The following is a 14,518-nucleotide window of genomic DNA, read 5'->3' as shown; positions in this document are numbered from 1 at the left end:
ACATTTTCATTATTGTCCCCATGTACTAATCCACAGAGAAAGGAGAATCAAATAAAAATTTCTGAAAAAAAAAAACCCCAGTAACCATTAAAGTCTAAAAAATTTTGAGCAAATGCAGAACAAATTTAAGGGGAAAATAAGAATGTAGCTTAGTCAATCTGGGTGAGGTGGTGTGCTCCTGTAATCCCAGCAGTTTAGGAGGCTGAGGCAGGAGGATCATGAGTTCAAAGCCAGACTAAGCAACTCAGTAAGACTCTGTCTCTACATAAAATACAAAAATGGGCTGGGGATATAGCTCAGTGGCTAAGCATCCCTGGGTTCAATCCCTGGTACCCCCCACCAAAAAAAGAATGTAGCTTGTTAAAATGAAAGGAGTCTTAAGTGAGAAGTCTTTGCAAAAACATCTAAAGATCACTCATTTTCTCTACTGGGAAGTATCAATGATTATTCAGTTTTCCAAATATCCCAATAATCCATTATTTTAGAGTCAATGATACATTCTGAAGAGAACAACTATCCATAAGATTTTTAAAACTAAGAGGAAACTTGAGCTAGCAAGAGTCTGGCTAGCTTGAATCTACCAGTTTATAGACTCTTCTGCTGTTTGTACAAAATAGCATGCTCAAATTCTCCCATGCTATGGAATTTCCTCCAAAGTCAGCAATGAAGAATAGGAGTGAATAATGAATAAGATATTTAAAATGTATTGAATTGCAAAAGCAAGAGACCTCTGCTTTAGGGGGTAGGTATTCATCATATTAATCTGGGTTTTTACAGTAAAAATATTTTAAAACACAATTTGAGATTCTCTCTCTCTTTTGTGTGTGTGTGTGTGTATGTGTGTGCTCGTATGCACACATTTGTTAGTGTATGTATATGCTGCTGCTGCTGCTGTAGTAAATCTAGGAAAAGAAGAGCACAGAAAATAAAACTGTGATCCTTAGAACAATATTCTATGCAAAAACAGTATTTTCGTAAGAATTAGTGTTGTTCAGAAGCAAAAAGGAAAATTAAAGAAGATACGAGAAAATCCTAGCCGTCTAGGATATTAAGTTGATCATCACATTAGAAGTGTTGCAGCTTTGAAATCTATTCTCGAATTTAGAAACAGAAAACTATAAAACTTTCAGATAGGGCTACGCAAATACTGGTAGATAAGAGCTAAATAAAATAGCCTTCTAATGACATATAAATAATGATTCTGGATTTTGTCATAGTGTATGATGGGAAAGTAACTAGTTTGAGTTTATCATAAAATCCCAGATCATTTGTAAGGCTTAGTGATAGAAAGAAATTATTTCCTAGAGGGGAAAACCAGGCTACAAAATAGGATGCTAATGCCTTCCTTGTTGGGTTGTTAGAAAGATTAAGTGAGAAAACCACACAAAATGCCTAGTACACACCCTGTGCATGATTTACCTACTTAGTATTACTATCTTCCAGAAGACAGAAAAGTTTAATCAACCAAAGTGCAAATGTACACGTTCACATTTAAGTTTGCACAAGAAGAGTCTGACAAACATTATGAATTATTTAATTTATGACCTTTGAATTTACCAGTATAGGACAAATTTCAGGAAAAGAAAGGTTCCATTGACAAGGAAAATAACTCTACTCTTTAGTGATGCATACCAAAGTATTTAGGAGTGAACTGAAATGTCATTTGTCACTTCCTTTAATTCAAAAACATGTTAAATGTTCATCAACAAGTTGGACAATGCAGAACATACACGATGCAATGCTTTATTGTCTCAAAATGATAATATAGACAGACATAGGACTGAAAAGTGCCTGTGAGACAGTGACCAATGTGAAAATACCACATGTAAAGTGAACAAACAATTTGTGTTTTAAAAAGTTTGTGTATGTACCTCAAACACAGGAAGGATAGCTAACACTGTTTATCACTTGAAGTGGTGATCACGGGTACTTTTTACTTTTATTTCACATTGTTCTGCATTTTCTGTACATTTTTTTTTACATACTTCATTTGGTCCCAATTTCTCCCCACCTCCTTGGTAATATTGGGGATTGAACCCTGGGGTGCTCTACATCCCCAGAACTTTTCATTTTTATTTGGAGATAGGGTCTTATTGAGTTGCCCAAACTGCCCTCAAATTTGCAATCTTCCTGCCTCAGCCTCCTGAGTTGCTGGGATTACAGAACTGCACCTCAGAGCCTGCCTTGGCCCCATTTCTTATTCCATTCTCAAGACAATAAGAGATGTATGGAAAGTATCACTGATGAAGACATGGACAGTCTGGAGAGGTAAGTGGCAGTGCTGTGTGCTTGTTGCACACATGTATAGTGTTAGATCCCAGGGCCTTCAGGAGTCTGGTGGGGGACACAACTGCTTTTTTCCCCATGGGCTTTATAGTCCCACTGCTCCTGGGCCCTGTGTAGATGTCAGCCCTTACTCCAGACTCTGTGATTGGATTGACCTATTTGTCTACATTACCAGAGCACAAGTCATTGGTGTGCAGGGCCTGGCTCTTAAAAAATCTGTATACAGCAAGTGCTTGGCTCACTGTGAGCATTTTCATAATATCTGAGGAGCAGAGAACCCATGCTCCTGAATAAAAGAGGAGGATGGAGAGGGGAGGGGAGCAGAGAGAGAACAAGGAGCTAAGTTTGCCCCAGAGTCCAGACTATACAGAAGCCTAGCTAGAAACCAAAAGATGCCCCCTGTGGGTCACAGAATGGGAAAGGAGACAAGGGCTCAGCATAAAACAGAGTAAGCAATTGAGCACTCCTGACCTGCACTTGGGCTGTGGCTTGGCCACTTAACTCTGAGATTACAGGCAACTGATTTAACTTCCCTAAGCTTATTTGTAAAATTTAGAAAATAGTAGTACTTACTTCCTGCGATTCTGGTGACTTTTAATTAAAATAACACCTGGAAAGTATTTAGCACAATACTTAGCAGATAATAAGCTTTCAATAAACGTCAGCTCTGAGAAACCTTATCTGACTGCGGTGCCCATGGTCTGGTAGTCAAGCAGAGCAGATGCCATGCATAGCTGTAAGGTGTTCCTATACCCAGGGATGATTTAATGAAACTGAGACACAGTTAAGGGAGGCTAGGAGATAAACAATGTGTTCCATCTGGTTTCTGGACCAGAAGTCAGGAAAGGGATACAAGAAAGACAAAAACAAACAAACAAACAAAACAAACAAAAAACCCTCAAAATACCAGGGTTAATAAAAAATCATACTGCCCCTAAATGGACTGAAAAAAAACGGGTCAGGGCTGAATATTGCAATTGTGGAATAAGCCAATGACATGGGTCCAATTCTGGCTACCCCATGGAAAATCAATTAGTGTAACTTCAGGTAATAAAGCCATAGAGAATTCCTGAGGCTTCTAAACATTTACAAATGTGTTTTATTTTTTTCCTAAATTATATTAATTTAATTTTTAACAGTATCTGTCCAATAGACTAAATCCTCCCCTGTGAAATTATTAACCTGAAAACCCTCCACCTAGGCAGTTTATACTACTGGATATTTTTATGTGGTTCCAAGAGCAATGTTTTTCATAGCAAACCTCCGTGGCTCTGCAAACACACACACACACACTACTCTGTTTCTGGTATCTATACTCAACAGGGCAGGAAAAATAAAGGACTTTTACATCTTGGAGAACTTGATTCTCCCTGGGTCCAATCTAATTCCTGGGTTTGATGCATAGTCTTTCTTATAAGCCACCAAACGGTAATTTAATGGTCTATAGCCACTAGGATTTGGGTCCTAAATTCTTTATATTCAAACAGAAAAAGGCTTAAGCTCCATGTTACTTACTGGTAGAGATTTTTCACAGACTGTTCAGTGCTGGTCAAGCTGAAATATAAACCTTCTCGCTTCAGGTCATCAGCCTCGCCTCGGCAAAAGCCCACCCGGGCTGGAAGCTGGAGCTGGACGTTGTAGGACTCTTTGGGGCGGGTTCCGAAGAACTGAAGACCGTTGGCCGGATAAAGAAAGAGGGCGTAGGAATCGGACTCATCAGATGCCAAAACCACCTGGAAAGTGTTCAGCTAATAAAAAGAAAAGAAAAAGAAATTGGAGACATCCTTAAACAAACAGATGAAGGAAATGACAGAATGCAGGCAAGACATCAAGGTGGAAAGGCACTCACCTTTCTCAGGATTTCCCCAAATTGTCTTGAAATATAATCTTTAAAATTCCTTCTTCAAATTACAAATGTAATTTATAAGTACTATCATTCATGTATTATAAGTGTCTTCTATTAATTCATATTAGTTGACACAGAAAAAAAAAAACCTTAAAAATTTTTTACGTTTTCCAACATCTCTCATCTAAACCCCTCTCAGAGCTAAGAGCAAGTAGCAAAGTTAACTTGTCCATCTCCACAGTCACTGCCCTAGTGTATAACCCCAGGCACTCAGCATCTCTCCTCTGGATCATTCATTCATGAATTCATGTATTTATTAAGTGCCCATGGAGGGCAGGCACTGTGTTAGGCACCAGCTGACCAAAAGGCCTCCTTGCTGCTCTCAGGGCCTCACTCTCTTTTCTCTTCCACACCAGCACCAGAGTTACCCTCAAGTCACAGATGAGCAAAAGAGACAAGGGGCTAGCAAATGTGCCAAAAGTCAGTCAGCAAGTCCGTGGTGGCAGCCAGAACCCACCCATGCCCTGCACCACTAGGCCAGTTCTTGGTGCCCCATTCACGGGGATCTGTAATGGCCCAACCTCCCCTCAGTTCTGCTGCACCATCATTGGACTATTAAGTCATCCCCCTTTGTACCATGTATTTGGTGCTTCTATCCTTTGCTCATGTTTCTCTGCATCTACAAACCCTCCTAAGCTTCAGACACTGCCCCTCGGAAGTGTTCTGTGATTCTCTCTAGAATTACTTCTCACCCTCCGTGACACCTCTGTGGGTATTTCTAGATCACATTCACTTTGTTTTGCTTGGTTGGCTGTTTATATGTTTGTAAACCCTCTTTGCTTATTCATTTCTACAGTAATTCAAATGGCCAAGTGTCTAGTAAGCACTGGATATTATGCTCAGCGCCAAATACACAAGGAGCAAAAAACAGGAGACTCTGCCTAGGCGAGACCCAGAGGGAAGCAGCCGTGTTTGGAACTGCAGGACAGTTATGGGAGAGTGGTAGAGTGGTTGAGGCCACAGAGGAGGGTGTGAGCCTAAGACTCTGGGCGGGGTGGGGAGGCATCACAGAGGCAGCCTGTGAATGTTAATAAATACCACAGGAGTCAAAGCAGACTAGAGAGAGAGAGAGAGAGAGAGAGAGAGAGAGAGAGAGACCAGGAGCCTAAATTAACCACAAACTCAGTACCCAGCTGACTACAGAATCACTGTTTGATGTTCAGTTTACTCTTATTTCAATAAGACATTTTTCACCTTTACCTTTATCCAGCTATCTGCCCACCGCCCTTCTAAAAGATCAGTTAATGGTCCTGGATTATCTTTTAAAAATGCTATACTTAGGGCTGCAAGACTACCTCTCTCACTAGATCACACACTCATTTTATAATCTAGTAAGGAACTGTATCGGTATTTTTTTAAAAACCACTTCCCTCATAAATAAGGTGATTCATAGAAACATTTACTGGCACAAATTATTACTTTCTCATTTTGCTAGGCACAGAGAAGAACCTCACACTTAACTGAAAACAATAGAGAGGAAAGAATGTGTCTTGCTTTGGGTCTGTCCTGGGTCCTCTCCCATCTTGTTCTAGATCTTTTCTAATGCTAATTTTTCCCTTCAATATTTAATTTCAAAGTAGTTTTGAGGTTTTGCAGATAGGACAAAGAAATGCAGGCATTAGCATGCTTAAAAAAAAAAAAAAAAACTATTGCAGGAGCCATGACAGCACATACTCCTGTAATCCCATCTGCTCTGAGGAGGCTGAAGTAGGAGGATGGCAAGTTTGAGGCCATCCTGGACAACTTATAAAGACCCTGTCTTAAAATAAAATTTTTAAAAGGGCTGGGGATGTAGCTCAGTGTAGAGTGCTTTCCTAGCATGGCAAAGCCCTGAGTCTAAATCCCAGCACCACACACACACAAATACTATGTAAACTTTCTTGTAGTTCTCTAACTGAAAAAAATCCTTGCTGGTCCCCCCCTCCCCCATCCCCAACCTTCTTCCTCTGCATCTACAAACCCTCCTAACCTTATTCCCCTTAATAGACAGGGGATCCGATACATTTGTTATTGTTGTGGCTGTTGATTGTTTCTTCAGCAAAACTTGACTGTTCCTAAAACAAAAGGCAAGGAATGTTTTCTAGAATCTTTCACAGATCAGAAGCCTCGACTTCTGCCAAATGTAAACCAAGGTATTCTGCCCCCTTGTCTATGCATAATATATACTTCATCATCAATTAATGTGTATTCTATCACTTCAGAGTTTTATTTCAGTCAGAATGAATAAAGTTCAACTTGGAAAAGAGAAGTCATTGGGGAAAGAGAAAGAACCCCATTTTAGAAAGCTACGCTTTAAAAGCTCCTGCTGTGGATTGCCCACAATCAAGGTACAAGATAGGGGAGAATCCGGTTCTAAGTTTAGAGAAATTCTGAAAGATAAGGCAGTGTAAGATTGTGAGGAGTTGCAGGGACTGGGAGGAGGGATACGGAAAAATAAACAAAGCTGAGAGGGGGGTCTGGCTTTTCCCCGTGGGGTCTGGGTAGTTAGCATTTCATTCATTCTCTCAGTCACTCACCCAACAGCCCCCGTTCTGATTAAGATGTGTTCAACATCTTTCATATGCCTTTTACATACTTGTATTATGAGACAAGTATTCATTACAGGTGGCAAATGTTCAATTTCTTTGTCTCCTCTGAAACAGGTAAATATCAAAGGAAGAAAACAACTTCCTTTTAATAGAATTTATGAGACCAAAGTCCACTCCAAAAGAGTTTGGCTGTTTAAAAACCACCCACTCACCAAATACTGACTTGTAAAGTTCTCCATCAGTTCTACAAAATTCTAAGTACACTCCAGAAGAGTTTGGCTGTTTAAAAACAACTCACACACCAAAGGATGACTTGTAAAGTTCTCTGACACTTCTACAAAATTCTACATCTAATTGCTAAAGAGCCCACTTGACACTGTCCTGAAGGGCTCCTCCTCCCAAGCACTCATTGACTGGCTTCCAAACCAGAAAGGTCCTTGAATTTCCAGATACAAGCCTTTGCAAGAGCCCCACATGTTTGGATTCTGAAGGCAAACCCTCAGATGGGCTGCCAAACCCTACACAAGGGTCACTGGTTCTCAACTTCCCCAGGATCCCAGAGAGGAGAGAGGGGCCTCTAAAGGGAAAGAAGCAGTACACAGGTTCAGGCTAGTGGCTGCAGAGCTTCAAGGTTTCCACCATCCTGATATCAGAGAGACAAAGGCCAGAACTCTGAGCAGAAACCAGAGAGGAGTCTGCCTTTCCCCTTCCAGGTGCATGACATCACCACTCCATACTGATGTGACACTAGGCGGACATAGGCTGATGGATACAAAACATGCCCCCTCTAAGGATTTCCAATGCTTGTAATTCATTTAATTAATTACAGACATTTGACAAAAAGTCACAAAAAGTCCCTCTCCCCAAGGGGTTTGCCTATAGAGTCTTACCAAAATAAAAATGAAAGTGGAGTAGGATGACTCCCTTCAGGGGTCACAGAGTTCTTCCTGTCTTCCTAGGGACACATGCTCTCTAGAGTTGTAGGATCACTGACTTGTGGCCTCCTGAGTTCAATGGGAACACCAACCTCTATTCCTTGGTGTAATTCTTCATTTCCTCATCTGTAGAACATCATCACATGCGTGATTTCCCCTGTTCATTTTTCTGCACTAAATCCTACAGAACTTGCCCCAAATTCAAAGATAAATGCTCAATGCAGTCACATCCCTAATATTGCATCTTTCCTGACACTTGGGTTTGAGCAAAACTTCGGTATTTTTTTAAACCAGTTTCCACATATGTCTCAATTTTGTCTTTATACCTATATCTTAGACTCAGGTTAAATTTGTCCTGATAATCTGTAGACCTCCCTCTTCTGAACCCTGTTTTAGAAGTCAAAAAGCTACAGCCAAGTCCAATTTTCTTGGTCAGTGATTTTCATCCTTTGCATCAAGTCAACATGCCCCCTCTCCACATGGAGGCCTTCACTGGGCAACCTCCTACTCACTCTAACATCACTGTCCCACTACTCCCTCATCCATTTCTCCAGCCTCAGCCCTCTCAGTCTTCTCTCAGGACATGCCCCAACTCAGACCAACCCCTCCTGCTACCTCATTCTCAATATTCATTCTCTCAAGTACTTTTAACACAACTGAAATTCTAGGTCAACAAAAACATCCCACACTACACAGATCTGTATAACCTAGTTCTCTAAAAGCCCTTAAAAGTGACCACCCCACAACACATAGCTAAAGTAAACACTACTCTTGTGTCTCCCACAAGTTCTTTGAAAGTCAACACCATGACTTCTTTGTGAATTACCTACATGAAGGTTTAAAACAATCTCAGATTAATTGAATTGATAAACACTATTTGTTCACATTTTTTTTTCTGATGTAATTACACCTTGACATTCCTGCAACATCAGGTACAGCTTCCTGTCATACCCAATGGGAATATCAATGGAGAGAAAGGGCACCAACTTGACTGTTTTAAGTGGTAAAGATGCCATTCCTCTGATATATTCAAGTTTCCAGTGACTCTGCAATATTATCTTAGGGTATGCCAAGATTCAAGAAATCCACATAAGATTCACACAATCCTTCAAGCAAAGTAGTTTAATGGTTGCCAAAATCTATCTCCAGAAAACTATTAAAGCAAGAATTCAAGTCCCAGGGCTCTTTAAAGTATTCAGAAGACTCTTCAACGTGGGTAATTGAAAAAACACACTCTGTCCTAACAGAATCCTCATCTTTCTAAAGGAAACAAATTCTGAAGCCAATTTAGTATATGAAAATGTCTAAAGAATGATTTTAACTATAAATGTTAAAGAGCAATAGAATCTACAAACCTTTCCCTAAACTAACTTCCCTCCATAAAAGGAACAAACAAACAAAAAAGAACAAGAAAAGACATTATTCAGAAAACCCTCTAGTTAAAGAATGCTTACACAAAGGACCTGTATCACAACATCTTTACGAGAGAAAGGAACAAAAGAAGTAGAATCTGGTCTTATCAAGTCAACATAGGGAAACATAGTTTGGCTGATACTAGGTCAAGGGACTACAATAGCTTTACGTAAAAATGTCACCTCAGTTCATTCTCACAACAGTCCTGTACAGTAGGAGGCATTGCTACCCCATTTTACAGGTTAGGAAATTTAGTCTGAATCTGGGTCACTACTTCCAAAGTCACTGACTGGCTAACCTTTCAAAACCATTCTTTTTTTCCCAAATGTTTTTATGTTGTCATTGACTTCACAACTACCCTGGAAATTTGATAAAAGAAGTAGCACACCCCTGCTACAGATGAAATTGAGAAAGGTAATTAACTAAGTCATCTCATCTGTATGGTAACTTTTATTTCAAAGAAGTCCCAGTACAATTGGGATCCAAAAGCTGAAGCAGGATTTCATAAACCCAGTTGTCATGCAATTGCTCTTCTCTCTAATTTACTTAGACTCAACTTTGTCTTTCTTTTCTCTACTGAAAAAATAAGACACACATATAACTGGATTCTCTTCTGAGTACTGCAATTCAAATTTGGAAGTGATATTGGCATCAAAAGTGTCCTCTGCAATCATCCTGGATGATCACTTTATCTTCTATTTGCCATTATCTGTGAAATGCAAACAGTAATTCTTGTACTTATCCTGTAGGATTGTGATGGGAAGATAGTATGATAAAATATTTTTGGAAGAATTTAACAAAATAGCTTGAATCAATAACATGTTTAATAATTGTCTAAGCAGTCAGTCTCCTTTGTGCCCTAACCTTCTCAATACCATCAAAATCATCTCTCTTTAAAAACAACAAAGCAAAAACACCTCAAACCGCCCCTCCCCTGTTAAAATCCTTCAAAGGCAGCCCACTGCCCAGAAAAAAAAAAATCCAAATTCCTCCCAAAGGAATATGTGACCTTTCTAAAAACTTTGTATCTCATTACCCTTCCTCTTCAGTAACAAGGCACAACCTGCAATGCCCTCAGCATGTTATAATTTAAGGCACATGGGTGACACATGCTATACCTTCTATAGTGAATGATCTACTCTACTCAACTCAGATACAAAGATACCTTTTCACTAAAACCCCACACAGATTAAAAAAAAAAAAAAAACCCACACAGATGGTTTCCCCCTACACAGGAAGGGTTAGGGGTAGGCTCTTTAAGTCAAGACACCATACCTATCATATTCAAAAAAATCCATGTTCCTACCAAACTATGAGATCCTTGGTGGCAAGAGTATGTCCTTTCACAGTATCTACCCTAATAATGACCCAATAGTAAGTGTTCAGAAATGGTTTATTGGATAAATAAATCTCAACTATGTTTAAATATAAGTGATTTAAACACACAATTAAAAAATATCACACTTAAGATATAAGTTTTTTTAAAGACTATAAGAATATAATAAAGTGTAAGCATTGGTGGCCACTAATTATTAGAATTATAAATAATGTTTTCTTATTTTCTGTTTTTCAAATTTCTATTATTGGCATGTGATAACAATTTCGAATCAATTTTCTAACTTATAAGCAAAAATGAATGAATGAAACGTAATGGTAGAGCCTAGCCATATTTTTCTTTATGTCCTCTCCAACCCTCTACCCAGCCCAGTGGTGTGCATAAAGAAGGTGCACAATGTTTGTTTCAACTGAAGATATTCTGTTGAGATAACTGAGATGTCACAACCATGCATTTAAAAAGTTATTCAATAAATAAAACTAATTTTACTTGACCAAAAAACTGAATGGCAAAAAGAAAACCCTAAACATAATTTTTTTTTCACTTTAAAAGAGTTTTTGCTTACTATAAGTTATAGAAAATAGTCCTCTTACTCTAACCACAGAGCAAGAACGGCCACCATCTTGAGCTACCTTCTTAATCTCTTAGGGAGGATATATGCTATCTTTCTATAGTTAAGAAACACTTTAATGAGTTAAATAAGTAATATTTTTGCCCTTGAAGCACCACATTTTATATTCAGGTCTAATTGCATAAAAGGAAATCCTTACCTACTCCCAAGAATGAGGGAATTTGCCATTTACCAAACTGCCCTGGCTCTACCCATTGTCCATTTGGAGTACTTCAAATCTTGCTCCTGGGATCAAAAACTGTAGCCTGGATTGCTTTGCTCTCTCCAGGGAAAGACTGTAAAACACATTGTGGACAGTCTCCTATAAACTAAGGAATATAGGTAAACTGGTATCTGGAGGGCAATTTGGCAAAAGCTTTCAAGTACCTTAGAAAAAGCAATTGCCTACCAATTGTGATTTCTGGGATGTCAGCTAAGAAGATGTGCAAAGATGTAACTTTTTGAAAAGTGCCTCACAAGTAGTACTTATAATGATGGAAACAACCTTAATGACCACTGGGAATACTGGTTAAATAAACTATGGTAAACACATTGAGTGGAATATTACCCAGTCATCATGCTTAATGTTATAGAAATATAGTTATTAACGTCAAAACATATTTGGAATACAATATTTGGTGAAAAAACAAGTTATGTGGAAGTACATACAGTGTGAATCCACTATTGTTAATAAATAGCAATTATGTATCTGTAAAGAAAAAAACTCTGGAAAATGTCCATACAAAAATGTTTAATAGTAGTAGGAAAATGAGTGTTTTTTTAAATTTCCTGACTTTCTGATTTTTCCTTTAGTGAACACATAATTAGAAATACTTAGAGGTGATCCTAAAAATAAACAAATAAGCAGTAAACTGCCTATTCCCAGGACCTCTGGCATCTGCACTAAGCAGTTTTCCTTGCTAACATGACCAGATCTGAATGAGCCTCAGAAGACATCAAAGGACACCTCTGAAGCCACTCTTCCAAACCACTTCGGTTATGGGGCCACCAAAGGAACCATCAAGTTTGGTACACGGGCAAAGTCAGAAGAAACTAGGAGCCAGTCCCTGGGTTCCCGTTAAAATTCAAGTCCATCCCTGGATTCACTCAGCTGGGGAGCATCGCCCGTCACTTACCTCCTCAGAGGGCGGAACCCCACGCTTGACCTCCTCATAAGCTCCCACCTGCTCCCAGGTGGCCACGAAGGCGTGGGTGGGAGTGAAGCTGGCAGCTGAGCTCGGGAAGCCTGTGCGCACGTAACGGGTTGCCAGGCCCAGCACTGCCGGGGAGGTGTCCTGGCGGTACAGGATCCGGCCCCTTCCGCGACTCGTGTCGATATCAGCCAGGAAGGGGGCGATGGCGGGGAAGTCTGTGGGGAAATCATCGTCCACATATTGGGTCTCCCTGGGGAAGTCCTGGGTGGAGATGATGCCGTTTGTGCCCACCTGGGTGATGAGAAGGAGAGAGAGAGAGAGAGAGAGAGAGAGAGAGAGAGAGAGAGAGAGAGAGAGAGAGACTGACTCTGATGATCAAGCAAAGGGGAGGCCGCCCATCTCCAGTCGCGCGCTCACCCAATCCTGCAGGGAGGGAAGGGTCCTGCTGAGGGAAAGAAGCCTCTCCTTCCTAACAGGAGGGAGTCTGGATGCAGGGCTACTAGGACAACTACAGCCGCGATCCCATCCCTAACCCCACTCCAAGACGCGTGCAATAGGTCTAGGCGCCCTAGGGCTCGTCCATCTTCTCACTCCCCAAACAACCCTATAGCTCCATGTCCCTGGGGAGAAAGACTCGAGATCGAGGAGGGAACACCCCAGCTCTGCAGAAGTGCACAGCCTCCTCACTGTCCTACTGCAAACCTCTCTGATCGCCTGGGCAACCCCACCTTCTTTTCTGCCCGGTACGCTACGTGGCTGCGAACAATTCTCACTCTTCCTCTCCGGGTAATTCTTTACCACTGCAGGAGTCAGGCAGCGGCATCGCTCCGAAGCCGCGTCCCCTGAGAGAGAGCCGAGAGTGTGGACTATTTCCTTCCTTCCAAAGGGTCACGGTGGGATGGCCACAACATTAACTCCTGCGAAGAACCTAGAGAAATGTGCCCGAGTCGCGCACCAGGAGCGGGCTGAACTTACATAGAGGTTGTTGAACTGGACATCGTAAAAGCGCAGGGGAATCTCCAGTTTCACCGCGGCTGAGCTTTCGTCGTCGCCTTCCTGCAGGAGCTGGTCTCCCCACGATTCCCCATGGGGGAAGAGCTCTCCAGGGTTCAGCGCCGCGGCTCGCGAAAGCAGCAGCACCAGAAGCAGCAGCAGCGGCGATGGCGATGGCAGCGAAGGCCGCCTGGCCGCCTGGTCCCCCGGCATGCTCCCTCCGCCAGTGGGCTGTCCCGTGGTACAGAGCGTCCGGCCTGCCTGCGGGTCCACCAGCAGCCAGCCTCGAACCTGGATCCCCACAGACGCCCCGGAGGGGAGGGACTGCAGTCCCGCCCAGCGCATCCATTGGCTGAGGCTGTCAGCCTGGGACCAATCACCCGCTCTGAGAAAGTTCGGCAGCGGCCACTACATCTGGTTCTCATTAAATTTTCTAAGGCAGCGGTCTCGGGAGCGGCGGGGCTGGCGAGGTAAAAACCCCGGCCAGGGCTGTTCGGGGCTGCTCGTTTTTCCTCCTCCTCCTCCGCTCCCCGAGAGCTCCTGGGGTCACACCCGCCCTCCGGTCGGGGCTGCCCCTCGGCCCCGGCCTACCCCGCCCCTGGGACCAAATGGCCTAAGAGGACCCAGGACAGCAAACGCTACAGGAGATGATCTAAGCGCGAAGGAGGGGACCCCCGGCGGCGTGCGCAGCTGCTGGCTGGCGCAACGTTCCCGCGCCGGACTGGCAGAGCAAGGATGGGTGGTGGGGTTACGCTAGGAGGTTTGCGTCCTGCCTGGGGTTCCCTGGCGCCCCTTGCCCTTAAGGCCAGGCCCTCCGAAAGAGGCAAAGTGGCAATGTCGCTTCCTCCTTCTCCACTTCGTCCCACCCAGAGATGCCCTGAGGAGACGTCCGCCTTTGTACAAGCTCAGGGAACTGACTCCCAAGTTCGGTTCCGCCCTCCTCCGCAGGGCGGACAGCTGGGGAGAACTCCTCCACCCTCCGACATGCCCGTGTGACCAGTTGGCACTGTTTACCGTCGCCGGGCAATAACCGCACCAGGGAAGACCCTGGATTCAAGTGTGTGATGCGCTTCGTTTGGGGCGAGGGATAAGGCACCGGGCCAGAAGGAGTGAGGCGCTGGGGTCGGAAGACTTGGTCTTCAGCCTGCGGTTTGCGACCATCCGAGCTGCCGCGCGGGCGGCCAGGGAATCGGTAACCCGAGCTGATCTGCAGGACTGGAAACCACATAACCTGGAAAGCAGCTGCGCGGGTGTGAGAGAACCCCAAGCACCATAAACATCACCTTTGCGAAGCCTCAGGAGCTGGAAGAGATTTTATTACCATTTTTATTATCCAGAGCTTGAAATTTTCCAGATA

General features: G+C 42.6%; 1 protein-coding gene across 3 annotated transcripts in view; it reads right to left on the bottom strand.

The window, feature by feature from the left end:
• The window catches only part of Nid2 (nidogen 2), a 61,323-nt gene extending 47,725 nt beyond the window's left edge, over window positions 1-13,598 (bottom strand). Inside the window, exons 1-3 of one of the 3 annotated variants that reach the window (XM_015490767.2) lie at window positions 13,144-13,598; window positions 12,151-12,459; window positions 3,802-4,034 (exon numbers count right to left, since the gene is read on the bottom strand). In XM_015490767.2, coding sequence (XP_015346253.2) covers window positions 3,802-4,034; window positions 12,151-12,459; window positions 13,144-13,506 — 905 coding nt within the window. In that variant the 5' untranslated portion in view covers window positions 13,507-13,598. The remainder of the gene's footprint in view (window positions 1-3,801; window positions 4,035-12,150; window positions 12,460-13,143) is intronic. The other 2 variants (XM_048798590.1, XM_015490759.2) reach the window with 2 other exon arrangements.
• Window positions 13,599-14,518: the final 920 nt, after the last annotated feature.

Source organism: Marmota marmota, unplaced genomic scaffold (assembly GCF_001458135.2).
Source record: "Marmota marmota marmota unplaced genomic scaffold, marMar, whole genome shotgun sequence".
NCBI classification, from domain to species: Eukaryota; Metazoa; Chordata; class Mammalia; order Rodentia; family Sciuridae; genus Marmota; species Marmota marmota.
This window is presented reverse-complemented; position numbering and strand designations above follow the sequence as displayed.